The sequence below is a fragment of the Pangasianodon hypophthalmus genome, chromosome 11 (genome assembly GCF_027358585.1).
Source record: "Pangasianodon hypophthalmus isolate fPanHyp1 chromosome 11, fPanHyp1.pri, whole genome shotgun sequence".
Classification (NCBI taxonomy): Eukaryota; Metazoa; Chordata; class Actinopteri; order Siluriformes; family Pangasiidae; genus Pangasianodon; species Pangasianodon hypophthalmus.
Window position 1 is genome coordinate 14,529,238 of NC_069720.1, and position 27,997 is coordinate 14,557,234.

The 27,997-nt window shown below is 39.6% G+C and overlaps 3 protein-coding genes across 5 annotated transcripts; 1 reads left to right on the plus strand and 2 right to left on the minus strand.

Annotated features, from left to right (window-relative positions):
- Nucleotides 1-460: 460 nt before the first annotated feature.
- Nucleotides 461-6,729, plus strand: mydgf (myeloid-derived growth factor). The gene is made up of 6 exons (XM_026923484.3): nt 461-704; nt 1,733-1,783; nt 2,722-2,783; nt 3,156-3,237; nt 5,091-5,163; nt 6,300-6,729. Exons 1-6 carry the CDS (start codon nt 546-548, stop codon nt 6,377-6,379), a joined length of 507 nt encoding a protein of 168 aa, XP_026779285.1. The 5' UTR covers nt 461-545; the 3' UTR covers nt 6,380-6,729.
- LOC113532209 (uncharacterized) lies at nt 6,037-17,814 on the minus strand. 2 transcript variants are annotated; one of them, XR_008302714.1, is made up of 3 exons: nt 11,200-17,814; nt 10,063-10,620; nt 6,037-9,115 (listed from the first exon to the last, which is right to left on the minus strand). XR_008302714.1 is itself a non-coding variant. In XM_053238166.1 (2 exons), the coding sequence occupies exons 1-2, from the start codon at nt 12,091-12,093 to the stop codon at nt 10,141-10,143; spliced, it is 1,374 nt and encodes a 457-aa protein (XP_053094141.1). In that variant the 5' UTR covers nt 12,094-17,814; the 3' UTR covers nt 6,037-10,140. The 2 variants fall into 2 exon arrangements, 1 of the variants encoding a protein (XP_053094141.1); XM_053238166.1 differs by having other exon boundaries at nt 6,037-10,620.
- On the minus strand, nt 16,064-26,492 carry tnfaip8l1 (tumor necrosis factor, alpha-induced protein 8-like 1). 2 transcript variants are annotated; one of them, XM_026922917.3, is made up of 2 exons: nt 26,178-26,492; nt 16,064-18,388 (listed from the first exon to the last, which is right to left on the minus strand). In XM_026922917.3, the coding sequence occupies exon 2, from the start codon at nt 18,381-18,383 to the stop codon at nt 17,823-17,825; it is 561 nt and encodes a 186-aa protein (XP_026778718.1). In that variant the 5' UTR covers nt 18,384-18,388; nt 26,178-26,492; the 3' UTR covers nt 16,064-17,822. The 2 variants fall into 2 exon arrangements, with proteins under 2 accessions (XP_026778718.1, XP_026778710.1); XM_026922909.3 differs by lacking the exon at nt 26,178-26,492 and adding an exon at nt 23,253-26,160.
- Nucleotides 26,493-27,997: the final 1,505 nt, after the last annotated feature.

Below are 27,997 nucleotides of genomic sequence, written 5' to 3' on the forward strand. Positions count from 1 at the left end.
TTTATGTAAGTAATTTTATTGCCTATTTAATATATACAGAACAGCTGTGGATGGGTTTAAACTTCGGCGCAGTTACATTTATTTCCTTTAGCATTTTTTAAAGTAAGCCTTTTCAGCACGTTTATTAATATCTTTAAGTAAGCAGGATCAAGGCAGCTATGATCTGTGGACACTGAATGGAATTTAGCTGAAGTTATCTTGCAGTTTCCACTTGTGACCAGTAGATGGCGAAAGAGCGCTTACATCACGTTAAAAAAACAGAAATAATGAACTACTTTTTAATAAGGAGCCCACCATATACAAATGTATATACATATGTATGTAAATAACCTATACATAGCAATAAATTAGAATGTATAAAATATAGAAGACTTTGGAAAAACAAAACGCTTCCGTCTCAGATCGTGACACTTCTCGCACGTGACACTGGTAGCCAATCCTAGAGCAGGAGGCGGGGTTTACCAGAATACGGGTGGGGGAAAAAACAACACGGTTCACTTTAAAATAGAGTGAGTGTTTTAGCTCCCTACGTTCAGCACACAGTCATGGAGCTCGGTTATAGCAGCTCAGGCTTTTCGTTTTGGGTAAAAGCGATCATTGTGTTCTCTGTGTTGGTGGCTGCTAATGCATCTAGTGAGAACGCTAAAACAGTGGAGTTCAACGTTAAACCGGGAGGTGTGGTGCATTCATTTTCTGAGAAAATTGTAAGTAAGCTCCGTTTGTACACAAGGAAACTACACAAACTGTAGTGCTGAGCTAGACCATGTAGTGCATTCTGATAAATATGCAGTTTTGTGTGCACATTAAAACCTAAAACCTTAAATTGTGTTAAACAGAGAGGATTCTGTACTGCAGATATGTCCCATAGGTATAGCGACTGCACCAGTGAGCTCATGATGCTGCTTCACTCAATAGTCCTTCTGTATAAATATCATTTGAGCTGAATTTTGATAATTTGCTAACATTCAGTCCTATTAAAACTACTCAATAAACAATAAGTACATTCTGAAATAGTAGCTGAGTGTTGGATGCGTGTCATATCTTTGAAAAGCGTGTCACGTGGTCAGCGCGATGCCACAAGTCAGCTTCTGATTGGTCAGGAGGCGGGGCATCAGAACTGTGTACCAATCGAATACTTGGAGTGTGATTATGTCATACGGAAGTAAATACTCCAATTCCATTTGAATCATTTTTGTACACCTATTTTTTAAAGATTCCACTGTTGATTTATATTTTGTTATTGTCTTCCTTATTAATCATTGTATTCTCTAAAACGTTTGAGAAAAATGATTAGTATAAAGGTTTTTTCCCCTCGATTTTACTGCCGTTCTCATCCTAAAAACTACATCTCCCATGAACACCCGCTCTTCAGCCCAGTTAGCGTTAGCGAATGGCTAATTCGAGCTAATTAGCATTGTAGTAGATAATGTCTACAGAAACTTCCACTCACTCCCGTAAAAGCAGAGAATGTAAAGCGCATCGCCGTTATTGCGTTTTAGCAGGAATAAGAAAAATCTTCAGCTTCAGGGAAAGACGGGTTTGAGAAGTTGGAATACCCGGATGAGACGGCGTTATCTGATTGGTCCAAACTGCTTTAATAAAGCCCGGTCATTCATGTAATTAAATATCTCTGCTACAAAGGTTATCTGCTTTGCTGTGACAACTGTTTTACTGAATACAAAAACGTTGTTCAGGATTTTAAATTCTGGAAAAAAACCTGTTTATTTTACAGAAAGAGTATGAATGCACATTTACCTATGCTTCTCAAGGAGGTACCAATGAGGTAAGACAGATGTGTGACATTTGCATTATGTAAATGTGTAGCATGTAAACACAGTTGTGTCAACTCGCTGAGTTACCGTGTATGTTTAGGGGCGTGGCCGGAAGTGTGTGTGTGTGTGTGTGTGTTTGGGGGGGTTAGAGTTATAGGTCACTTTATTCATCCCACATTGTCTGTTTGTCTTTGGGGAAAGAATCACTCTAATTTGTCATTGACTTATTTTAATAAGCCGTAACAAAATCAGCTAAATAATTTACATGTATGCATGTGATCGGATAAACCACATCAGAGCAGCTACATACTTTAGGTTGCAATGGGTTGTTTAAAAAAAAAAACTGGGGTCACTGAACTGCGGCCATTTTTTTTTTCATATGCTGATCAGTTCTGCTGTGGGATTTTTTGAGTGTTCAGCTCAATCCGCTGAAATTCTTTGCTGGGGCAGTGTCCGGTGCATCTCCGGAGGACGTGCACATTTTTGCACTTTCCCTGATCATGAAGTATCTGATTCATTAACCAGCAGTGTAGGGGAATTCCAGGGGCAGGATAAGAAAGACCTAAGTGAAACAATTGTAGTGTTTTTGTTTACATGTTGTCTGTGGTAACTGCAAAAAGAAAAAAAAAAACTGACACAGTAAGAGTCTGACACAGTAAGAGTCATTGGGCTCACTGGGCTGGGCCTTAACATTCAGTTTCATTCCTCAGAAATATCCTACAAACATATCAACATTTCAGAAATGTACATGTACAGTTTATTTTATTACACTTATATTTATTAACACTATACAGTGTTATTACATCTGGCACCAAATCCTCTTAGAGCTTTCATCTGTATGGTTTGAAAAATCCTTTGGTTTTAAAAAAATGTTTTGGTTGTGTTATCAAAGATGTAAAGTCTTCTTCTGACAAGTGTGTGTGTGTGTGTGTGTGTGCTTTCCCTGTAGCAATGGCAGATGAGTGTGGGTTTGAGTGACGATGACAGGCTCTTCTCTTGCTCAGTATGGAGGTAAGATTCAAGAATCCCATGTTGGTGTAAGGTTTGGGATCTCCAGGGAAGGTTTAGTGTATATGGAAAGGGTTGTGTTCATATACATTCATGGGTTATTTTGAAAATGCACAATGCATTATTTGCATAATGGTAATCAGTGGCTGTTTGTATGTATTCACCATTAGGAAGAGTAGTATTAGCTGGTCTGCCCCATTAAGACACCAGGTGGTGTGCTGATTCTGTCTGTGAAATGATGTGATGCAGACAGAGGCTTGTTGACATCTTGAGTCTTTGTTTTGTTTTCATACCTTGTCATGTATCCTGCGGAATCCGGTGAGATGAAGGAATATGATTGATTCTTCTCCCACTTTGTTTTGTTTTTAATCAAAGGCCCCAAGGGAAATCCTACTTGTTTTTCACACAGTTCAAAGCCGAGATTAAAGGAGCGAAGATTGAATACGCCAGTGCATATGTGAGTATCACTTGTCCTGTGCACAACACCCAAGATGCGGCATTTTCTCCAAAGTCTCAAGAAGAAAGCGTGTAACAAATCAGATCCACTACATATTGTTATATTAAGCACTGACAATAGGCTTTGCTTATCAGTTTTTAGTAAAGTTGTGTCTAAATGTTTTCGTAAGCCAAACCAAACAAAAAATTCCAGCCAGATTTACAAAAGTTTCTGTAACATTTATGTTTTGTGTATGTTAATAAATGCCGATCAGTCATAAATTACAGAGCACGTTCATGGCCCAGCTGATTTACATTTGTGACACCCATAAAACTCCATAAGAGGCAAAGCTCACAGAAAGCCGAAAACAAAAATGATAACTAAACGGTGGAAGAATGCCTCGTAAACATGTTGTGCACTAAATCTTCCAGTAGTGCAGCTCAGCCATCACAGTGCGTCATCTACCATAGACACACACTAACTCTTCCTCCTTTTATATGGCGGCTTTTCTTTTGTTCTAATTAAATGACTAGTATTATTTGTCTTAATTTATGGATTTCTTTTGGATCGCTTTCTTTCAAGTCATTAATATGAAACGACTGAGATCCACAAAATTTACATTAAATTCATGTGTACAATTGAAATAAATAAGCGATTTAAACATGACAAAAAAATTTATATAAAATTAGAGTAACTTGAGTAATTAGTGTGCTTTGAAGCCTTTCAAACAAGGTTCATATTTGTGACTCTATCTATGTTAAAATTCGGACAAACTCAGGACAAGCTCTTGTTTTACTTAACTGGATTTTCCTGAAAATCACATTTCTTGTGTAAATGATCATAGAATGGGTTTCTGAATAAATTTGTGTGTATCTAGTTTTATGAATGAGGTCCATTATTATCATGACCACTTCATTATGTTGTCACATTCCAGATGAACACACATTCAGTTATGACACATGGATAGTGAATTCAGTGGACACTTTTTCATTGTGAATACATTTTAAGTCATAACGTCAGCAAAGACATAAACCATTTCCACCATTTTCCACCTTGTAAACCCAAAATGGACAATCAGCCAAGACTTGTGCTTCGTTAATTCTACACTGGAAGTATAAGGCTAATGTAGCTAACAAGTAAGAGGGAAGCTTACATTAGCATTTAGCATCATGCAAACTATATCCTAATCCTCACACTCTCACCTCAAACTGTGATATGTTGTGGTTTCTGAAACTGCTGGCATGGTTTGACTCCACTTGTTCTCTTAAATTGAAGCATCACTGCAAATCAATATGAACTTCTTCTAGCTGATCACCTTTATTATATGATGAAACATTTCTATCCTGATGGGAGTGATCTCTTCCAGGATGAGCCCCATCCTTTGTATTAGTGAAGGGTTAAATTTGGTTCATCCCTCCAGTACAGTTCCTAGAGACTTATTAAGACTCTACTAAACTTGTCTTAATTTTTACCTAATTTAGCCTCGTTGCTTCGGCATAAAACTGAAGCAGCAAACTACAGATACAAAAATGTCTTGGCCAAGGGACTATATATAGAAGAAAATTGTGTAAATTTCATTTTTGGACAAAACTTTCCTTTTCAGTTCGACTGTGAATCAATTTGACTCCTAAACCCTCGTTACGTCATCCAGCTTAAACAGGCTTTTCTTTGGAGCTATATCAGAGTATGGCCTCACCAAAAAATATTTTCATTATGATAAGAAATCAAATTACAAGCATTCTTTTCTCATGCTCCAGGCTTCCATGGTGTAAAGGAAAAAAAATCTGTTCAAAAGGAATAGGAATAATGGAATAGTAATAACTCTATATTCTCACTTTAACTCTCTGTTAAAATGTCTTTCCCTCCTCTCTCAGTCCCAGGCGGCTGTAGGAGGCTTAAAGGATGTGGCTCTGAAGGAAGAAGAGTACATAATTGGTGACTCCACAGGTGAGCTGACTTCACTGCTGATTACTGCACATCCTGATCATGCTGAGTGACAGGAGATCCTGAGTCAACGAGAGAGAAGCCTTATTTAAATGTGATCTGTTAAATGTAAACTTGTGCTGCGTTCAGCTGAAGCTTATCACTGAATTTCCTACCGCTGACTAGGAAGTACCCCCTCAACTTGTAATTCCTACATGGGAAGTTGGGAAGTTGTCCTCAACCCTGAGTTCAGTGTATGAGGTCATGTCCGCTCACACTGTCATCAGTAAATTAAATATCACTTCCCCATGTTAAACGAGTTTATAGTAGTATTTACTTTAGGTTAAACAACATAGACACGTTAGTTGGTTAAATCTATAACTTTGACCATACAATTTGCAGTTTTGAGAAAGTAAATATATCGTAAACTCACGATCACTAATGTTAGCTGGGTAGCTTCTTACTAACAGGAGGCGTTTTTACCCACTTTGTAGCTTGAAAATTGTGTAATTCTATGTTCAGATTTCCCACTTCCGAGTTAAGTTGAATGCAGCATTGATTATTCAACTTCACTGTATTGCTTAGTGTAAATTACTGTTATTTTAACAGTATAATAAATAAATACTAGCGGAACTTAATTGCGCAAATGCACATACTTGCCAGGGACAACAAGTAATGAACAGAAAACAAAGACTAATGATGTTGTATGATGTTATTGTTTGATTTATGATCCCTTGTTGTCCCAGAGGTGCCTGTCACTTGGCAAAATCTGGATGTTGTACTGCTCTGCAACACAGCTTTCATTTTTATCTCTGCTGACAGTATGAATATCTGTGATGGAGAGCCACTTTGATTCTTGGAGTCATAGTGTGTGACGGATGTAATTGCGGAGAGCCCTGAGATTCACATTTACATTTATTCATTCAGCAGACACATTTTAATACAAACTGTAATTACACAAGTGAAACTGAAATCAATCAGGTCATACAGATGTGCTGTTGAGCATGAAAGTGTCTCACTCAAGCACCCAACAATGACTCAGTGGTAGTCCTGGGATTTGAAACTTATCATAAACTTCTGGTCACTAGTGCAGAACCTTCACGGCTGAGATACCATTGCCTGCTGAGTTTGTTCATGTTTTTGATTGTTGTTTCCTTCAGTGACTCACAAAGATGGAAAATTCCGGGCTGAACTCTCCAAACTGACCATCATTGGTAGGACACGTCATGACGAGCTCTGATTGGTTGAACTCTGAGACGCTTACCCTTAGAAAAAGCAGAATAAATGGAGGGATGTGGCTCAAGTCCTGGAAACTCTGTTACTGAACTGTTCCCTGACATCGCTGAGCAACAGAGATTTAGCCAGAAGAAGCGATGAAAGATGTCCTTTTTTCTTCTTGTTGTTGGATTCCTCCACTTTCAAAAACAAGCATTACTGTCATCTGCTTGTGCCTGAAGGGGATTTAAAAAAAACAAGACATTCTACTTTTCTACCACACTTTGGCATAGAAATATATTTTCAGTTTCTGTTATCTTTATCTGGTCATAGTGTAAACAGATTTTAATAAATAAGTTCATCTGTTATCATGGATTGTGACTTTGCCCTCTTTTTAATTAACAGAAGTCTGTGGTGAAAATGTTCATGCTGCTACTGTGTTTACCAGACTACAAGATACATTTTTGACAGAAGATCTGTCTGATTTGTCCAACATTGTTTTTTTTTTTTTTTTAACCATATTCAAACACCTCAACTTTAAGAAACCATAAACATATTTAAGCAAAACTGAAATGTTCCATAAAACAACCCTTATTCTTATTTACTTTTTAATCTTGCCTAGGCTATCCTTCTGCAAAGATCATGTTGCGTAAGGAGCCAGTGTAAGAAATGCGGTGGTTAAAACCGTCTGCCTAAAGATGTCTACAACCTTGCTTGCTAAGAGTGATTTCCTCACAGTGAATTTCACACTTTTAGTTGTTGGATAGCTATGTGCCCTAGTAAAATGGACATAAGCTTAATTAATTCAGCTTGTAATGAGATACAGACTGTCAAAATGTCAGTGATTGTCTTGTGCTGCAGTCAGAATGACATCTATAAATCCAATTTTGGAGTTAACTAGACTTTAAAATGCTATAACATTTACTCGGGGCAGTTTCTAGATGTAAGCAGTATAAGCAGTCTCTTAGGGACTCCGCATCATGCAAGCTGATGCCATAGGACATTGAGCTCATTGTTGTTACTGTGGTTCAGGCGCTTGCAGGGGGCCTCCATGTGGTCTGCAACTTGAGAGGTATGACTGGGGTGGAGGGGGTGCTAAGGGCCCCCAGAGGTTCAAGAAACAGCCCTGATTTAACTTGTGATTGAGATACATGCAATGGAGCAACATTTCTAAGCAAAAAAAAATACTGCAATAATAAATAGACCACAGTACTGTTGAATTCTGATTGGTCAAAGGGTTTTGTTTCTTTTTCCAGCAGCCACTCTGAAAGTAGTGCTATCTGTAATTCAGACGATAAGAAGGAGTTTGTATTGTCAGTGCTTTGTAATAGGCCGCAAGTTTTCTACCACAGGAACATCTTCAGAATAAACCACTTTACAGTTTCTTGGTAACATGAGAAGCTTTTCTGTCCCATTAATGTCAAGATGAGGAAACATGCGCTTATACATAACTTGCCTTGTGGACATTCCACTAGATTAAATGTAACTAAAAATGTTTAAAAAGCAATACATTTCATTCTTTAATAAATAATCTTTGGGAAATTGCAATGGTAGGAGGAATACATTGGAACTTGCAGTTATTGGAAAATAATCCACTTTAGGGTAGCATCACACCACCTTGTCCTGGATTATTTCCTGTAACAGTACACCCACCCCCCAAGTGTTTTATTTCATACAACTAACAATGATTTGCATGCAAAACTAATTGTGATGACTATAACAGCTGTTCTTTCATTCTAAATCACGTTACCACTTTAAGCTCGACTGTACTTTCAAAATGCCTTCACACTTGCTGATAATGGAAGCTCATTCTGAATGCAAGAGCCACTCACATACAGCTCTGTTATTTTGTTTGTGGTTTCATTTATCTGGTTTGGTATGAGATTTTTCTACTCATGTCAGCAAAAACTTTGTGTATATAACTGTGCTTTGTACAATAGCACATCCATTATTCCTCTCCCCTGTGGTTTTGAGCCAAAGCTCTGCCATCTTGGTGTTCCTCCAGGTGTTCACATTAATCAATTAATCTTAAGAAGCAGAATTTTAGCCTGAAATATCCAGCTGGGCTCTGAATGCTTGACTGAAGAGGCCTGCTTTCAGATGACTGAGTGATTTGTAATGAAGCTAATTCAGAGTTATTCACTGAAGTCATAAAATTTCCTCTGAAATATTTTTATACTCTTATAACCTGAAATGCATAGCAATAAATGCTGCATGTATTCCACATCATGGGATTTAACAATAATCTCATACGCACGTGTGTGATTTCCTGTCAAAAATTGGGAGAACATTTTTCACAATTAGTGATGGGTATCTGTGCTTGCCATACTACAAAATAAACAAGGCTTAATGAATGGTAGGAAGATATATTTAGTGAATTCAGTGATTTAACATGGTATGAGGCCTTCAGTATTGTGCAATTTTGATTTTATCTTAATCTAAACATTATGTTAGTTTTGAGGCGTGGGAGGCCACACCTTCTCCACTGGAAATGTCAGCCAGAGAGGCCATGCTTCCTACGAGAGAGTACGAGAGTGAGAAAAATGCACAGTACAATGGGAAATTCATGATTCTTGATAACATTAATAGATAATAGTACACTCATAAAGGGTGGCATAGTGGTGCAGTGGGTAGCGTTGCTACCTCACAGCTCTAGAGTCCCTGGTTCAGTCCTGAGCTTGGGGGCCTCTCTGTCTGGAATTCTCCCCCACTCCATGTAGGTTTCCTCCTGGTTCTCCGGTTTCCTCCCACCTTCCGAAAACTGTGGGTAGATGGATTGGTCACGCTAAATTGCCCCTACGTATGAATATGTATGAATAGTGCCCTGTAATGGAGTACCATCCCATTCAGGGTGTATTCCTGGCTCACACCCAGTGTACCTGGGACAGGCTTTGGATCCATTATGACCCTGGCCAGGATAAAGAGGTTTCTAAAGATGCATGAGTAGACTAGTAATGTAAAGGTGATGTGGAACATGTGGTGGTAGATTTTCCCAATACAAAGAGTCCTATAATGATTCAGTCATATCATAAAAATTGGGATCTAGTATGTTACTATTATATTGTTATATCTTTTTGCACAACCTGTTACATATGGCACTCTGTCCACTTTAGCCATACTAGAACTGTGTACTAGGCAGCGCTGCACTGTCCTTTACTGTGCCTATTGTCCTGTTTAGGAAATCTGTACTTGTCTTGCTCCGTTTGCACACGATTGCACTTGTGCACTTTATGTAGTCCTGTGTAGGTCTGTGTAGTCTTTAGTTTGTTCTGGGTTGTTTTATGTAGCACCATGGTCCTGGAGGAACGTTGTTTCATTTCACTGTGTACTGTACCAGCTGTATATGGTTGAAATGACAATAAAAGCCACTTGAATCTAATCTGTAAACAATGCTGACTATACTATAAAATCTCCTACTGTCAAAACTAATAGAAATTAAACTAACAGATTACAGACTGTTGCTAGTTAAAAAATAAACAGTGATTCTGTAATTACATGCTTCTCAAAATGTTTCTTTAGAGTGGCACTCTTTAATCTACAGCTGCCTTCTGACTTTTTTGTTACAAGTGGGCCTAAAACAGCACATCTGCACACACATAGGCAGACACACCATGGTGCATACTTAACATGCACTCAGAGTGAATTGTGTTTGAATAGTGAGGTGCTGAATCAGTCGACTGCATGCAGAGACACTCGGAACATACTTACTTAATGCCGCCGGTCTCCTTGGATACCGGCTTCTTCAAACTGTAATCTTCCCCTAGCTGCCCTCAAGCAGTTGCCCCATTACACAGTAGTGGACAGCAGTCTTCTTCTGCCTGCATAAGGGGGAGTTTTCCCTTTATCTGCCCTCCAGGTTCTGCTGTTAAGGGGGTAAGGAGGAGGCTTCTGGCTTCTAGACAGTGCATTGCCCTCCGATTTAGGCCCCTTAATTTGAGACACTGTTGTTCCATGATTGAACTTCAGCCCTGAACTGTTTATAGATAAAAGTGCAGTTGGGTATGCTGGTGGCGCAACACTAGGGGGGCTTTCACACTGTGTATGGTCTTTGCTACATGCTTCAAGCCTTCTGGCACCCCTTGGTACAGTTGACACAACAAGACCTGGGTTGTTTGGGTACCCAGAATTGTGGATGCTGGTGTCTATATGCTTTGCTTCCTCTGATGCAGAAACACTCTCACTAGGGCTGCAACGTCCAGAAGCTTCTCTGCTGTCCTCCTCTCCCAGGTCAATGCTGGAGGTCAGCTGGTCAATCTGCTGGACCACCTGAGTGTCAGAGCGAGACATTTGGCATCACCATATGGCAGCTTTGCTCAAACCATCCAACCCATGTTTGCAAAAGTCTGAGATCCCTGAACACATTCCTAGTTTTATGCCAAACAATCAGTGCCACATGGATGAAGATAACATGCAAGGACACCAATGGGATGCTTTTGTGTAAATGAGATTAGGCCGCAGCAGCATGAAACTAAAAATAGGCAGTCGCCCTGCCTTCCAGCTGCCCCACTCTATTCGCTCCGGCTGACAATGGATGATAAAAAAGGTGCAACACAGCATCCTTTACAAGCACTGCATTCACCTCAGAAATGGAGCAGGTAGTTCAGTTTTTTTGCATTACTCCCTGTGTTTTCTCTCAACTATAGCACCTTGGAAAGTTTTTTAATTTTGTAATTCAAAACACAGAATTTAATACTTCACTTTCATTTATGGATTTTACAATGCAGTTAGAAAAGAAACTGCTACATGATTGACTCCCATATCATGAATAGCCACAATTCTACAACAAGGCACATCTCTGTTCTAGTCATTATCAAAAACATCTATGAGCACAGCTGCAAATTTTACCTCCTTCATTTCCAAATGCACTTCCTTCAAGCCACGGAGAACCTCCTCAAGATTCACAACCACTTTATGGATCTGGTCCTGGAGAACCCTCTGAGTTTTCTTCGACTTGAAGATGTAAGCCTCTCCACTCAGGGACTGCCCCCCGTTGTCTGACATATTTTGCAAATCACCTTTATGAGAGCTCTCATTGTGGTTGATGTTTTGGGGAACTTCTGTAGAGAAGAAAACTTCATGCATGGACCTGGACCCATCACTGTCTTCTGCTACATGTCCCATTGAGTTAGGGAAATTCTGTCTTGTGCTATCCACACTATAGTCTTCTGGATTGCTACTGCAGCTGGTTTTAGGTGGCTGATGTTTGTCAAAGGTGTGTTCATTGGCCTCAGTTTGCCCAGGCGCCTGCGACTCTCTGACAGAGCCGGATTGTGCCACCACGCAAACAGGCACTCCACAGTTTCTTTGACCTATGAACTGCGTCGGCAAATCCAGAGCACATTTCCTCAAAGGGAGGGGTGTCTGGGTATGGTGGAGGTTTTCCACAAAGCTGCATTCTCTTGAGCGGTCCCTCACAGAGGCGCTGTTGTGTTGTAATCCCTGCCCCTGACACTTACGCCACCTCATATTGCTCGACTCAGTTTGACAGCTCTCACCAGTCCTAAAGAGCTTCGAATGCCACTTCAGAGTGTTAAGAGATACCCTAGAATGGTGACTGTATCCATTATGGATGGTCTGCTTAGATCCATGAGAACCCATCTTATTGTATTCCTCTGGTTCAAAACTAAACAAAGATCCCTTTCCAGCCTTTCCTGAATGTCCCATCTTGGTCTTCTTCTGTAGGAGCCAGAAGTGACGTGGGATGGTATGTTGTCCAAGCCCTCTGGTATCAGTAAACATAATGGAGACAGGAGAGAGGCTTCATATTGAGATTCCGGAACAGATTTGTCCTTCCCTCATGCATCGTCTCCCACCACTCCTGGTTGGATGGTATTTTCATGCAAGTTCTATCCCTCCTGAAGCCTGAAACTTTTTCGTCAGCATGTTCCTTGGCTCACACCCTCACCCTCTCCCTCTGTTTCCCGTCAGTGCCATTTCTGATATTATCCCCACGTTGTTCTCTGCTGCTGGACCATTGACAGCCTCCCTCCATCCTCCTGAACAAGCACATGCTGCCTTTGCTCGTATTCCATTGCCCCTGCATTTGGCGGAGAGCCTCTGTATTCCGCTGCTTCCTCCACTCTTCCTGCCTTCCAGGTTCAGTGGCTGTTGCATGTTTCCTGTCTCTCCATCGCTTGCTCTCCCCCTCCCCGTTCCCGCTCGCTCTCTCTTGCTTCCCCTCACGCATTGCACTCACTCCCTTTCTGGCGCTTTCTTCCTCCCACTCCTTCTCATGGCTGTTCCCCTTTCTCTCTCGCTCTCTCTCCTTCACTTACTCACTGGCAGGAACTAGTCGACTTCAGTCAGGGTTGGTTTTCTCCTAAATCTACCATCAGCACTGTGTCTGCATGTGTCGCAGCTCTTATGTCTGATCGTGTCTGTCCCTTGCTTCATATGCTACAATTAAAGCTAGGATTTGAGAGGAGATTGTCTCTGGGAGGGAGGATCTCTCTTCCTTGCTCTCTTTCTCTAAGGGATAGAACACGCACAGCTTCTCCACAAGGAATAAAACAAAGCATTAAAAAATAAACATGCCTACATTTTGCCAGACTGGATCTTTCCGTAGTTTTTTCCCCACATTTTACTACATTTTCCTTAAAACCTTAAGAAAAATAGGCTGTTTTATTGCAATAATAGCAGACTTTTATAGGCTTATTGTTTTCAATTTCAATTCAAAACCATTTCTCATGTTCTTAATCACTAAGCAGGGTATTCATTAAGCCTCTTGACATTTCAATCATGGTCTAGTGCTAATTACACGTAAGTAAAAACCAGAGGAGACAAAGTCAAGTAGAAATCTTGATTATACCATTCAGTAAAAAAATAAAAATAAAAAGAAAGCAACATGGAACACTTTCCCATGTAAATATAACAGTTTGAGGCATAATGATCGAAAAATCCAAAAGCTAAAATAACTCTTCTCCATGAGCGTTGCTGATTTGCTCCTTTGAGGATGCTCTCAGAAGCACATGTTCTTCAGTCGTGCTAACCCCTCACAGTGATGGGGTCAGAGAGCCCATCGTGGGACTCGAGTAATGAAGCTCTGCTTTCTGTAAACAGTCAGCCTTCAAACTCGTCACCCACTTGCTGCATGTGAGAGCCAGAAATAGCTGGAAAGCTACGCAATGCACTTGATCATAAATTCGGTTTGGACAAGTGAGTGCTGTTACATGCTTAGCTGCAAAGGAAATATTTCTAACAGCCTGCCACACTACAGCTACATTCCCAGATTATATAATAAACCAACAGGTTTTGGCAACAACAATTAATTGTTATTAATATGATTTAACATAAAACATGAGTTATTTATTGCTTGTCTCATATTAGTCCCACTTACAATTTAAGTAGTCACTTTAATGGGACTCCTGTGTGGTTTTCTTTTTCGCACTGTGATTCTGAAGGTCTGGTATATATCTGTAAGGTTTGTTTGTGCACAAGATGACAAAATCGACTTGGGGAAAAAAATACTTCAGTTCTGATGAACAGGATTGCATAAGCCTGTGTTGGTTTGAAAGCTGCATCCTCTGTTTACAGTTGGGTAACTCTACACTTTCTGCCTGTCATTGTAGCATGAGGTTAGTGGTAATGTAAATGATAGCAGCATGCATTTTGCAAGTGAGGAACAAAGATAGTAATCCTTGAATTGCACCTTTCGCTGGAACTTGGCCTGCAATTTTATACAAAAGTAGCATTTTACACTTATATTGTTATAAAGTACATTGTGATTGTGATATAGCTATAGCTTTAAATGATGGAAATTGTGTTGCATCACAGTTTACGATTTGGGGGACTTTTTTTTTTTCATCTAAATGTCACAATTTATCAAAACACCCACAGAAAACTTATCAGGAACCTCTAAAGGCCAGGAATTAGTCAGAGAGTTCACAGAATGTGATTAAGCATGCACTCATTGTCCACTTTATTAGGAACACCTGTACACCTGCACATTCTTGCAATTATGAAATCAGCCAATCATGTGGCAGCAGCGCAATACATAAAATCATGCAGATTCAGGTCAAGAGCTTCAGTTAATGTTCACATCAGACATCAGAATGGGAAACAACGTGGTCTCAGTGAGTTTGACATCGTGGCATAGCTGTTGGTTCCAGACAGGTGAAGTGTATTGGGCTATATTATTTGCTCAGATTCAGCCAGATGCTTCAAAGCTCATTGGATGACGCTTCACACTGCGGATGGACAATGACCATGACGCATATTTCGAAATCAACTCAAGACTTTTTTTTAAGGCAAAGAAGTGGAATATTCTGCAATGGTAAAGTCAATCGGCTGACGTGAATCCAATTGAGCATAAGCAAAATGCTCCAAGAACAAGCAGACCCTGAAGACATCTGCAGTAAAGGCCTGGCAGAGCATCACCAGGGAAGATGTTAATAGCTTCAGGCAGTCATTGACTGCAAAGGATTTGCAACCACATATTAAAAATAATCTAATTTATTATTGTTAATTAATCACTTTTGGTCTTTTAAAAAGTGGAGGCCCACATATAAATAAGTGCTGCAATTCCCACACTGTTCACCTGATTTGGATGTAAATACCCACAAATTAAAGGGTAAAGTCTGCATTTTGAGCTCATATACACTTATTTTATTTCAACTCCAACATATTGTGGTAGACAGCTAAAATATCCATAATAATGTCCAAATATTTATGGACCTGCTTTATGTTGTGCAGCACTACTGGGTAACTGTTTTAATTAAATAAATCTGAGACTTGAAAAAGAACCCAAAAAGAAAAGCAATTTAGCTTGCAATTACCGAGAACCAGCAGCTTGTTCATATTGACCTTGCCCTTCGTTCATAGCTTTTAGTAACACATACAGAACATTAACATATTTGCGAGTGCAATCCATCTTTTTTGCATCACTTCTGGCTTCTTCTCACCACTTTCAGCTTAAGACAAACATGCCAGTCTTGACTATTCTCAGAGGACAATCCTCGAGTTGAAGAAAAACAAAAAGAATTTGCCCGTCTCAAGAAGCCGAGTCTCAGGTAACCGTCACATCTCAAGTAGCAGCAGCCCGAGGGGAGAGGCATCGGCATACAGGATGGAGAGGATGTCACCTAGGCAATCCACAAGCTGTGAGGGGAATAATAAATGACAGAGTGCATGCAGACATTTTCATTGCCTCCTGCTTCCAGAGGCACAGCTCTTGGTTCATTCTTCACACTAAAAACGTCCTTTTGCTGATGTACCATGGTGCTATATTGAACCTTATCAACTGTTAAATGAACAGTATTCTGTCAGCAGTCTTGTTGTTCTAAATTGGATTCTTAAATACAGTGCAAGAGACATTGATGTCAATAGGCTGACTCATTTTCAGGCTCAGCGGGTCATTTCCTTTTTCATTTCTGCTTGTCTTTCAGGAACTGACTCCCAAGCCAACAGCTTCTCTAAACACATAAATATGTTAGCTTAAAAAAGAATAAGGTCAAGAGGATTCTGAGTCATGAACTATAGACTTCCGCAGTGCAACCTAAACACAGCTGAACAGGTACTCAGATCACAAAGCACCCTAGTTTGGACCAGCATGAACATATAAGGTAAAGAAAAGGGAGCTGATTTGCTTGAGTGAATCAGCCATACAAAGCAGTTACACAGTTTGTGGATTAGGGGGATCAATCCAGGCCTGACGAGCTATTTAGCCCTCATTAGGCCTTTCGGTGGAATAAAAACAGACGTCAACAATGGGTCAATTAAAAACAAGCTTTCCTTTATATAGACTGTTTATATATATATATGTACTTATATACAACAGGTCTGGAAAGGTGAAGGCACATCAGACAAATCACACCTACAATTCGATGCAAGGAGCAAAAGGATAAAACCAGAAAGTTGGAAGACATCTGTTAATTGTCCACTGAAATCGGCGGTAAGCAATTCCAGACTCTTTAATCCTTTTGTGTGTTTGAGTAGGCTTCAATCCTGAGAAGAAATGCTGTATTTACTATTAGGTTGGCTTTACATCAGCTTCAAGCTAGTTGCCATCATGATTATTACCTTTAGTGTCAGGTGGGGACACATTCAAAACAATTTTTACATATATAATTAAAAAAAAAAAAAAAAAAAAAAAAAAAGAATATTACAACACTATTGATAAGTGCATACATGCTGTAAAACATTGATGGTTCATGTTTATCTTTGGATGGTGAGCAGTAATATTGACACCTATGTTTGGTTATAGATATGCGATGCAAGACGTTGATAGAACTTTGAAAGCAAACATTTGTATCACCTTGATGCATCGGTCAGGATCTCTGCACGCACAAACAGCCTGCAAATGATTTACATGCCTACAGATCAAATATAGAGATAATCCTGTTTAGTGAGGTCCTTCATTCAACAGCTGCTCAAGTTATCAGGGAAATGTAAGTGGTTTAAACTTCAAAATCAACTCTTACGTCACACATCTTTAAATACATTAGAACACTGGCTGCTAGAGTGTCATGCGCTGCTGCTGGGAACGTCAACCCCTAGATCAGCACTCCTACTGGGGTTTGTTCCTCCCTGCACTTAAAAAATATTCTGCTTTGCATCTCTTTGGCTGAGTTGCTTCATTTTTACTGTGTCTTAATCAGAGCCACACACACACAAAAAATTATACAATAAAGTACAACACAAAACGGAAAAAGCCTCAGTAATAAAAATATAAAAACAAAGTTATGAAATAGTAGTACAGTGAAACATGCTCAGTTTGCCTTCATTCCCACTGAGGAACTGCATCAGGGTGAAAAGGTCATCTGTCACAGCGAAAAATTTAATAAAAACGTGACAAGGAGTTGCTGATACATGACCATTTCAGACTTCACTAAACCGGTTTCTCATCCACATAAAGCTCAATTCTATTCCTGCATTCTCATGTGACTCACGCGGGTATTAAAACATGAAAAGACTAAAAATGTTTGCACTGAGAGATTGCTTACACTGGGCTTCTGAGGACAAGTGGAGCTGACGCGTTATTTTTCTAGCCAGAACATGAAAGTGTACAACGTAAACCTCAAACTAACGCTAGAGAAAAACTGCAAAATCTCCTTCGGCTTAATTATTATAGTGCATGAATTTACACATTATAAAACTTATCTTCTCATCAAGAAGAAAGAAACTTCAGGAAAGCATGTTCATGTGCTACTTCAACGTTAAATCTCAACCAGCACCCCTGAATAATCCTTACAGATATGAGTGAGTGTTTAAAGTCTGGGTTATGCGCTTCTTCTTTTAATGGTTTAACCAAAGGTGTTGCATTTTCTTGGAAAACACACAGCTGTTCAGCCCACCCAGAGGAGGAACAATGAGTCAGAAAGAGCTTTGATTTAGTTGAGGCGGGGTGTGGCGTAACAAAAAAAAAAAAAAAAAAAAAAAAAAAAAACACAAAATATAAATGTGAAAATATTCACATACATTAAAAACACAACATAATATAAGAGCTCAGTGAGAAAAACTCAGTGAGAGGGTCAAAGGTTGCCTTCGTCCAGCATTTTGTTCACTCCGTCACAGATCCTCTGCAAGTGGGTGCGGTAGACCTCAGAGGGGCTGTAGAGAGCCGCCAGGAAATCGCAGTCGGAGAAGTGGTTGAAGACGTGGTTGACGCGGGCATGCGATTTAGCTGTGAGGTGCCTGTTGATGGCCTGGTGCAGCAGCTCGCGGCAGTCGTTCAGGAGGCTGCTCATGACACGCCGGTCGAAGGTAAAGTCGATCTGGTGGAAGCTGACTGCAGTCATGGCCAGCGTGTGCACCTTCTTGCGGAAGCGCTCGACGAGCAGAAGCTCCTCGCTGCTGAACTGCCCGTTGCGGTACAGCACACCCAATTTGACCACCATCTTGATGAGGTTCTTAATTATCTTCTGTGCCTCCTTGCGGTTGCGTGTGTACTCCTTGGTAGCACGGTACAGCTCATCCAGCACCTCGCTGCTCGTGTCATCGATGAACAGGTTGGCCACTGTCTTGGTAGCCATCTTGCTCATGAGCTTCTTCTGGGCCTGCAGGGCCAGGTTCTTTGTGCTGAAAGAGTCCATGTTGTCTGGAAATGGACAAACAGAGACATGATTTTCTGGTGGGGAGGAACTGGAGTAATACTTATTTTTCCAAACAATACTCATGCATCCAAATTACTAGAGCAGATATTTACCCAGAACACCGTGTGAGAAAGCATATGGACACATGAGTACACGTATCCCCATGGCATCATAAAACACACACACTCACCATGCAGTTTATTAGGAACACCTTTACACCTGCACATTCATGCAGTTATCTATACAGCCAATCATGTGGCAGCAGTGCAATGCAAAAATAATGCAGATACAGGTCAAGAGCTTCAGTTAATGTTCACATCAAAGAGTAAAGAATGAAGAAAAAGTGTGATCTCTGTGACTTTGATCGTGGCATGGTTGCTGGTATCAGATAGGCTGGTCTGAGTATTTCAGAAACTGCTGATCTCCTGGGAATTTCACACAACAGTCTCAAGTTTACAAAGAATGTTGGGAAAAACAAAAAACACTGAGTGACAGTTATGTGGGTGGAAACATCTTGATGATAAGAGAGCTCAGAAGAAAATGGCCAGATTAGTTCGAGCTGCCAGGAAGGATAAAGTAATTCATAATGTATAATCACTCTTTACAACTGTGGTGAGCAGAAAAGCATCTCAGCATGCACAAAACATCAACCTTGAGGTGGATGAGCTACAACAGCAAAAGACCACATTGTGTTCCACGCTTGTTAGCCAAGAACAGGAATCTGAGGCCATCATGGGCACAGGCTCATTGAAGCCGGACAGTTGAAGTTTAGGGGGGAGGGAGGAAGGAAGAAGAAAAGAGAGAAAAAAAAAAATTCACCTGATCTTTTTCTAGTTTTCAACTGTCCCATTTCGGTGATTTTTTGCACATGATAGCCTCAGATTCTTGTTCTTTGCTGACAGGACTGGAACACAGTGTGGTCTTTTGCTGCTGCAGCTCATCCACCTCAGTGTTTGATGTGTTGTGCATTCTGAGGTGCTTTTCTGCTCACCACAGTTGTACAGAATGCTTATTTGAGTTACCTGTCAGCTCAAACCAGTCTGGTCATTCTCTTCTGATCTCTCCTAACAACAAGGTGTTTCAGCCTGCAGACCCTCCACACACAGGTACAGGTGCAGAGGTGTTCCTAATAAAAAGTGGACGGGGAGTGTGTGTGTGTGTGTGTGTGTGTGTGTGTGTGTGTGTGTGTGTGTGTGTGTGTATGTGTGTTTTGTATATGTTATATATGAATGAAAGAGATCAGCATGTTGAAAGGACATCCTATCTCAGAATCAGAGCTTGCAGTGTTTTACATGACTCATATTGAAGCTCATATGCTAAGGGCATGAAAAGTATGAAAATTCTCACCAAAATTCTCTTTCACTGTCTGGGACTGACATCACTGATGAAAAACTCCTGAGTGTTTGCAAAGGATTATGCATACACTATGCATTCCTGCCCTCTATAACCCACAGAACGACTCATGGGAGGCAAAAACGATAAGAGACAAGATGCTGTGTATCAGTATAGTTTTAAAAGTTTGTACCTCTCTTTTCTTACTCCATCTACTGCTCACATACACACAGACTTGCTACCACGACTGAGACTGAACACATCCATTCTGGAGAGCTGTGTCACTGGTGTCATTTAATTTTCTGAGGAGTTGGATTGATATTGATTTGCTCCCCACTCATGACATCCTGCCAAACAGGAAGCACACTGGTGCAAATTCCAGTTCTGTCTGTGTCTCTCTCTCTGATCTCCCACAATTCTTTGCACAACAAAGCTGAAAAGCTCCAAAGCCATTCTGTTGTTTACAGAGCTTTATACTTGAGTTTGTGTGCTGCCTACAAACACGTAGTATTACAGATATGAAATCATTTAAACAAAAACTGGCATCTAGAGCATTTATTCTCTCTCATTACAATCACACAGACTCCGACACAGGCTTTGTCGGAAAAAAGCCCCCACCCTCATGTAATCAGTGTCAAAAGCTGAAAGAGGGCTCCTGCACATTGTTATAATCACAGTGAGGTCATGAAAACTGTTTAAGACCTGCAGTCATTACATACCACTCTTCAACTTCAAAATAAATTAAAACTGACTGAGCTGCAATTTCAGAATAGGAGATGTTTCACTTTCCAAAACAATGCCTTTTGAAACGTGTCATTTCCTTTAGCTTGGCATTATGGCCAAAAATACTGCCATAACAATATAATGATATTTATTTTTTGCTCAAGAACAAACACGACTCACTAGCAAAACAATAAATGAAGAATTGATGTGTCCCAAAAATTGATTCTGAAGTGGTTATGAGCAAAAATTTCAGCCAAAAAAAAAAAAAAAAAAAGAATGTACACAATTTCCCTGTGTTATCAAATGTAGTTGATCAGACAAGACATATTTGGTGTCTGACCTTTTCGTTCAGTTTTTCCACTCAAACAACAAGACCAATGTAGCTAGCAAATGCCGGAAGCTCAACTCTTTGGGTTAGCACTGTGTAAACTTTATGTCTAAATCATCACACACTCACCTCAGAAAAACACTGTCTGGCTCAGTAACAGTGAACTTTCTGACGAAGAAAGCAAATCCGGTTTTTAAGATGGCTGCAACAACTGTATATTGTACACTGCATTAGAGAGGTAAAATATACAAGGATGGAAGACTTCAAATTCTATTTTAACAAAAGTCACGTTCAGACACAGCAGTTACAATACTATTCATGAAGGAATGTTTACTGCATTTGGGAATGCAAATGTGTAAAAATAATTTTACATTTATTCAGACAGATTTTATAACACATGCAATGCAAAGCAGAATGTCAAAAAGCACAAGGCAGGCGATGAGAGTGGAGAGAATATCTTCCTTTTTTGCAAAGGAGAAGCGAATATCACCAAGCTGCAACCTATCAGATTGTTGAGTCTGCATCAGTCAAACCATATGCTGAATTCAGTAAAAGACGGAAGAGACAGAGAGCAGTGTGGAAGCAATTATCTGCACTAAAGCTAATCCATCATTACAACAGCACAACGACAGGAAGTGGCTTTATTTCATAGCCCAGTGTAGCCCCAAAAGACCTTTAAAACAAACAGATAATTAAAAAATGGATTTTTTTCATACTAAAGGACACTCTGAGTGGGAAATAAATGGATTGAATATGTCTACAATGTCTTGCCAATGTTTACAAACATACAACCTAAGTACATTGGGAGGGATTTAATTCAATTTTCAGCAACTCCAAACATAACCCTAAAAGCTTCAGCATACTCAGTCTATTTTAAACTCTGTCCTGCTGGGAGAAAGAACTAACCCACACTATTGCATGACTTTACTCTGAACATCTACACTTTAATAAGACAAAAAAACAAAACAAAGGTAATTAGACAAAAATGCAGCTCATGTTTCTGAGAAACCACAAGGAACAAAATCCTCTGTCCTCAAGACTTTGCAATGACAGAAAACTTACCAACTGTTACAAAGCACTGACACTGAAGACTCCTTCCATCAAGGTTAAATAACATCTCTCCTTACAGAAAACTTCAGCATATCAATGATAACATTTTTCTTTGTTTATTTTAGGTTTGTCTATTTCAATAAATATTATTTATATATATATATATATATATATATATATAACATGTATTATTTAGATCATAGAGAGCTTCCCCCTTACAAATCAGCATGTAATTTGTTACTTTAGAAATGTAACGTATTAGAAAAAACCCTTAGAATTAGTAAGCATTAGTAATTTGCCTTGCAAACAGCACTACTAAACAGAGCTGTTACAGAAAATTAATCAACACTTTCTAAGCCAGTGCTGAAGGCATCAGATTCAAGAATCCAACAATGCTGAGGTATCAAATATGGCTAACATATTTTCATGTTGCACCCATCTCTTTTGCATTAATCTCAAAGAATAAGTCTAATCAGTTTTTGGTCATAAATGGAGACAGAAACTGAGCTACACATGAGGATGTGACACAGAGAAGCCCGTGCTTTACCCAGCCTGAATAAAATCACCTGAGATCAAAGGGGGAATCCTTTGAAGAAAACGTACAAGGTGAGGCAAGGTTGAAGAGATACGACTATTTCATGCAAAAAAAAAAAAAGAGAGATGAGAACAGAGCAACAACTTTAAAAGGAACACAAACAGGTCAAAACTTAAGGCGCAATGCATTACTCTGCTGCCATAAAACACCACTTATCACATTTTACACCTCAACAGTGTCTCTCAATGAGGTAATGAGGATCCCAACTGTGTTTGGAGCCTAAGATAAAGCCTAAGATGATTTAATTTAAAAAAAAAAAAAAAAAAAAAAAAAAAAAAAAAAAAAAAGGGGGTAATCTAAGCCGGTGCAGAATGCATTTTTCAAGACGTTAAGGCAGCCATGTAGAATGCATGCACTCTGTATTGAAATTCAGAGGCCAGCTTCTACCAAGGCATGATAATGTTGCCAACTGTGGTGCAGGAATATGGTTTTGAACTTTGTCCAAGGAACTACTGGGCAGCAACCAACTGTCAAGCACTGTCATTTGTGGTTAGTTTTACACAAGTGCAAATAAAAACATTTCATGGCTGTAAGTAATGTCAAGAGGAACAACAGCTGTTCTTACTGTACATATGTATAAATCTCAATTCTGTGCTACAGTAATAATACAGTGTGAAAAGGAGCAATTTGGAGCTCAGTGATGGGCATAAAACATCAAACTAGGCAACTAGTATTAAACACACACTACCAGTTATTTATGCAGTATCTAAAGCTTTGTATGGCTTGATTACAAATGCAGCTGAAGCTGAGCAAATGGTGTGCTCATTCTTGCTTTTCCTAAATGTTTGACTGACCATAGAGTGATACAAGGCAAAAGGCCAGTGGCTGAACTAAAACTCACCTTCATGGAGGTGTAACACTGCCATCTCCATGTTAAAGAGCATCTACAGAGTGATGGGAATAGGAGTGAAGCTAGAAAGCGTCCAGACGTGACATGCAACTTGGTGTGTGTACCTTGATTGTCTCAGGTGAGAAAGGGTGTGACTAAGTAGATGCACCTGATACTTGCTTTCACTATATCTTCTTGCCCTGCCCACTCCATGCTCCTTCTTAGTGTTTTTTTTTTTTTTTTTTTTTTTTAAACACAGTAAATGTATGCTATTCTTGACTTTCAGGTATAAAACTACATGCAATAGAGGATTTGCTGCTTTCATCAGGTCTGCTTATGTAATCAAGTTTGTAAGTAAGTCCTCAGTTTGAGTAGCAGGAGTATGTGTGTGTTCAGACATCACTGCCTCTTCACTATCAAACAGCACAAAATATATATAGGCTTTTTTTCCATTTAGGCCACACAGGTCTACACTAGCCTGCAGCATAATTAATTATTCAAGAGTGCCACAAAACAAGCTGTAGATTAATAATTCATGCTGCATAATTTGAAAAAATAAAATGCTTACTAAGGATATAATTAGTTAAAGGTAATAGTGACCAGAAGCAGCATAACAATGAGACACCAGAAAGTGGGACACTCATCAGAGGTGTGATTTTCACTGAATGTTTGTTTCTCATGTGAGGAATCGGGTTGAGCATGCACACAGCACATTTGTTGGGCTAAATGTTCTGGAGGAGACCACAGCCAAAAGCATTTCCTGTACTCTTTGCAGTTGCACAAAAGTATCTCTTGTGTGTGTGTGACTTTGTGCAGCAGAACACACTTGTATGTTTGGGGAGGGGGAAAAAAAAGTGAGCTTTCTATTCAGTGTCATTTCGCAGGGTTTACAGCTACAATTTGGCTCGGGACAAAGCTTTCTCTCAGGGCTTTCGAGCTCTGTAACAACACACAGAATAGCCTTTTTGTAACTGCCAGATGAGGAGGATTCACTGATCCTGCCGCTCAACGAGAAACGTTCAGTTCGTGACCACACAATTAAATCTGGCGTACAAATACACAACATACAACTGGCGTTGTAACACACACACATAGTTGTAAAGTGTGATTTAGGGTCATGGTGATCATGTTAAAGGAATACTTCAGGCCGAAAAAAAACCTCACAAAAACAAAAAATGTAGTCAATCAGCCAAGACATGTTTGGTGTCTAAAGATTTTTCTCGTATTGCATTGCATGCAGATATCTTAAATTTTGCAAGCGGAAAGAAGCTTCCTTCTTCTTATGAGAAGGTAAACTGGCAGGTTCTGGTAAGCTAGTAAGCAGATTTTAGATTGTAGGATTACAGCTGTCTTTAAAGATTATAACTTCTCAGGCTGTATAAGATGATCTCAATAAAATCTTGACTGAATATTATAACAGATTGCAAGACAACACGTGTACTCCCTGTCAGATTATGTGATGAAGATCCTCTAAGGATAAACCTGCAATTAAAAAAAAATTAGTACGTTCTGCTTACGTCATCAATCAGCATGATTCAGGCTCATGCAGAAAATTGGGCTGCATAAACAGAAACATTCTTCAAAGTGAGCTGGAGGTAATAATGATTTTTACAGTTCATGGTTTGCCATCTGTAGCTGGCCCAGGAGTTTTGCGTCATCCTACGCCATCCTCCTATTGGTGGATTTTAAACAAGCGTCGTACCAGAGGTCACACTTTGTGATTGGAATCAAATATTTCTGACACTGCCAGAGTTTTTTCATCAGCTGTCTTTGGACACAAAGGTACTAAATCTGTCGTGAGTTGAGACTGTCGATCGTAAGTCACAACCAAAGAACTCCTTAACAATGTGTGACTGGAAAATCTTACATAAAATCGCTGACTGACTACCCTGACATTCAGGGTACAAGCAAAGATTTCATGCACATTTAATTTCTTGGACAAACTATTCCTTCATGTTGACTAAATACACACTTGGTTTCACCAATTTAGACGTCTCAACAACACACACAGGTGTTTCCTGGGTTACAGATGAAGGTGCCATACACTTCGCAGGCTAGTAAATCAGGTCACGTCACCTCCACCCTGTAAATAAGTTACCCAGGCTCGAAACACATCAGGTTGCCATAGCTGTAAGAGCCTTAGATGCTTATTATACGCTAGGCCTAGATTCCATGTATACTCTTAGAGAAAATGGCACTAAACTGTATTTTTCCTCATCTCTTAGGTGCACCTTTTGTATCTTTAGTATGGATCTTTTACCTCGAAAGGTGCATGCAGTATACCTTTTAAAGCTTTACTATAAAAAGTAATTACGGTCCAACCGTGTAACTTATATCATTCTTAAAGGTATACTATATCGACATTTCCAGGTGAAACACAAAAGGTACAAAGTTAAGGGACAAGGAAAGGTATAAAAGTGTATTACCTTTTTTTTTTTTTTTTCGTGAAAGTGTAATAAGCGAGTTAAAAAAAAGTTGGCTGCCATGACTGAAGATTTATTATTAATAATATCATCATTATCAGAGTGTAATGAGGTGTCTGTATATTACATGAGCTGGGCCTATTCATTTAAAAGCAATAACTTTATAGAGCTTATGACAGGTAGCAGGTTGAATCCTGAACTGTGAGTGTTATTTCTGTTTGCATACTGCTTGATCACCAAACACCAGCAGCTATTACAGTATGCTGTGTGTATAAATGATGTGGTTTTAATATGAGAAAGTGACCCATTAGAAGTAGGCGGATGTAAATAGCTGTAAATTGTAATCAGAGTGTAATGAGAGCTTTTCACCACCAGCCCAAACATCAAGTTAAAGATAAAACACAGTGACCTCGGAGTGTTTCAGTTTTCCGGCCCACTGTGAACTCCATGAACTCCGTGTCTAATGCATAACGCTTCAACTGTAAAAGTGGCTATTTAAATAAAACAAATATACCTTCTCTCCGATTTGTAAAGCGGATACAGGGTCGTCAGATCCGTGATCCACTCCGCAACCTCCTCTCCTCAAATCTCCATCTAAGAGCAACAGCTCGCGGCAGCCATCTCACAAGACCTCTTCTAACCATTGATTTAAAAACAACAACAACTAAACCTTCTAACAGAGCTTAGCAGCAAGAAAATCCCCGCTGGAGAGATGTGTAAAGCTATTTACTGTCGTTGTGAATAATTGAAGAAGTTATCGTCCGTCCTCCGCCTCTTCAGCTCGGTTACAGGAGTTTGTGTTACATGACTCCACCTTTAACGAAAAGTTTCAAACTCGAAGCTCTTGGAGACCAGATGATTGATGTCAAGTTCAGCCAATAAAGTGTTCGAGTGGGCGGTCACGCAACCAATCAGAAAGAAGAACAGGAGGTTAGAAACCAGTTGTTTCCCGCCCACGACTCTAAGGTTTCAGTGATTAGCAAACTTGTTAACGTTCCAGAGCTCGGGGTTTAGATTTATGTTAGCTAGCGTTTGCAGCAACTCTCTGTCATTTAGGTAAATTTAATAATTATAGAACCAGAACATTGGGAATTGAGGCAAATGTAAGTTTATTTCACTTAGAAATTGACATTTTAGTGCACTGAGAAGAAGCCAAGGAACACGCAATATGTTTTCTTAGCTGTATGCTATCTGTAATCCCTTCATTTTTTTTTTTTTTTTGGCGTTTCGTAATTTTAGAAGTTCTCTCTCTGTTACTGCAGAGTGTGTTTTGTTCTCTACACGAAGGCTGAGAATTTCCCAAAGGAAATGGTCTACAGAGAACAATGAAAAAGGGGAATTTGTGGACCCTGTTCACTTTTTTTTCTGCAGAACAATTGAATGAAGACTCTATTTAGATGAGTGGGAGGAAGGAAATTACATGAGCTTTTATAAATCCCTCTTTTGCAAGCTACTCACACAACACAGACGAGTGTAGGTAAACAGGAACATGTACCATGGATGCACAATACTGACGAAATACCATGCTGTGATTATTCTACTACTGTATTATGTCTGCTCTATTGTGCTGTTGGACCTTTCCCAGCTCAGCAGTGATGCTAGCATAGTACTGGCATGTTAGAAGTTGTGGTGGTGATACACAAGTGAATCAGGTACACCTCAGTCATTAATGGGTTGAGAAACAGTCCACCACTAACAAACATCCAGACAAACAGCATGCTGTGGTCTGATACACTACTCCTACTACAGTAGCAGCCAACAAGTTTCTACTACCATGTCCTGAAAATGACGTCCGAGATTGATCAGGATCACAGAACACAATAAATCATTAAGAGATATAGGAATGCAGGAAGTCTCATTTACATATTGCCATCTTCTAAGTAAGGAATAAAACATGACACTGCATGCTGTTATAGGAAAATAATCAATAATGGGGTGGTGTGATACAACCTGCATGAAGCGTAGTTACTCTTACCACCCTGAAGATGATTCTTGTCCTATAATAGCAGGTCCTGAAGTGTTTTATTCCTCTGGTACCACAGTATTTCCCAATGATAACATTTGTTATTAATTAAACAATGAGACTTTTTTTTATTTGCTTTTAGTTCTATGTTTAGTTAATGTTGTGGATCATCTGCTAAACAAGTTATCACTGTTACTGCTTAGGTTTTAACTATATCTCCAACCGTTCCCTAACCAGCCTTTATCTTTTTCTCTCTCTTGAAGTTGATAAGACAGAAAAAAAAATGCAGATTGTCTTCTTACAGAGAAACTGCATAGCCTTCCATTCTGAAAACCTTTCCATGTTGAAAAAGAACAGCTTTACCTCGGACT

What these genes read in the sequence shown, in the direction of transcription:
- LOC113532209 (XM_053238166.1), bottom strand. Translation starts at nt 12,093, where the DNA reads ATGTTTACTGATACCAGAGGGCTTGGACAACATACCATCCCACGTCAC. An exon ending in TGCATTTGGAAATGAAGGAG is followed by an intron (nt 10,621 to 11,199) that starts GTAAAATTTGCA and finishes TCTGACACTCAG; the next exon opens with GTGGTCCAGCAGATTGACCA.
- mydgf (XM_026923484.3), top strand. Translation starts at nt 546, where the DNA reads ATGGAGCTCGGTTATAGCAGCTCAGGCTTTTCGTTTTGGGTAAAAGCG. An exon ending in ATTCATTTTCTGAGAAAATT is followed by an intron (nt 705 to 1,732) that starts GTAAGTAAGCTC and finishes TTTATTTTACAG; the next exon opens with AAAGAGTATGAATGCACATT. An exon ending in TTGAATACGCCAGTGCATAT is followed by an intron (nt 3,238 to 5,090) that starts GTGAGTATCACT and finishes CTCCTCTCTCAG; the next exon opens with TCCCAGGCGGCTGTAGGAGG.
- tnfaip8l1 (XM_026922909.3), bottom strand. Translation starts at nt 23,295, where the DNA reads ATGCTCTTTAACATGGAGATGGCAGTGTTACACCTCCATGAAG. An exon ending in AGTGTTACACCTCCATGAAG is followed by an intron (nt 18,389 to 23,252) that starts GTGAGTTTTAGT and finishes GTCCATTTCCAG; the next exon opens with ACAACATGGACTCTTTCAGC.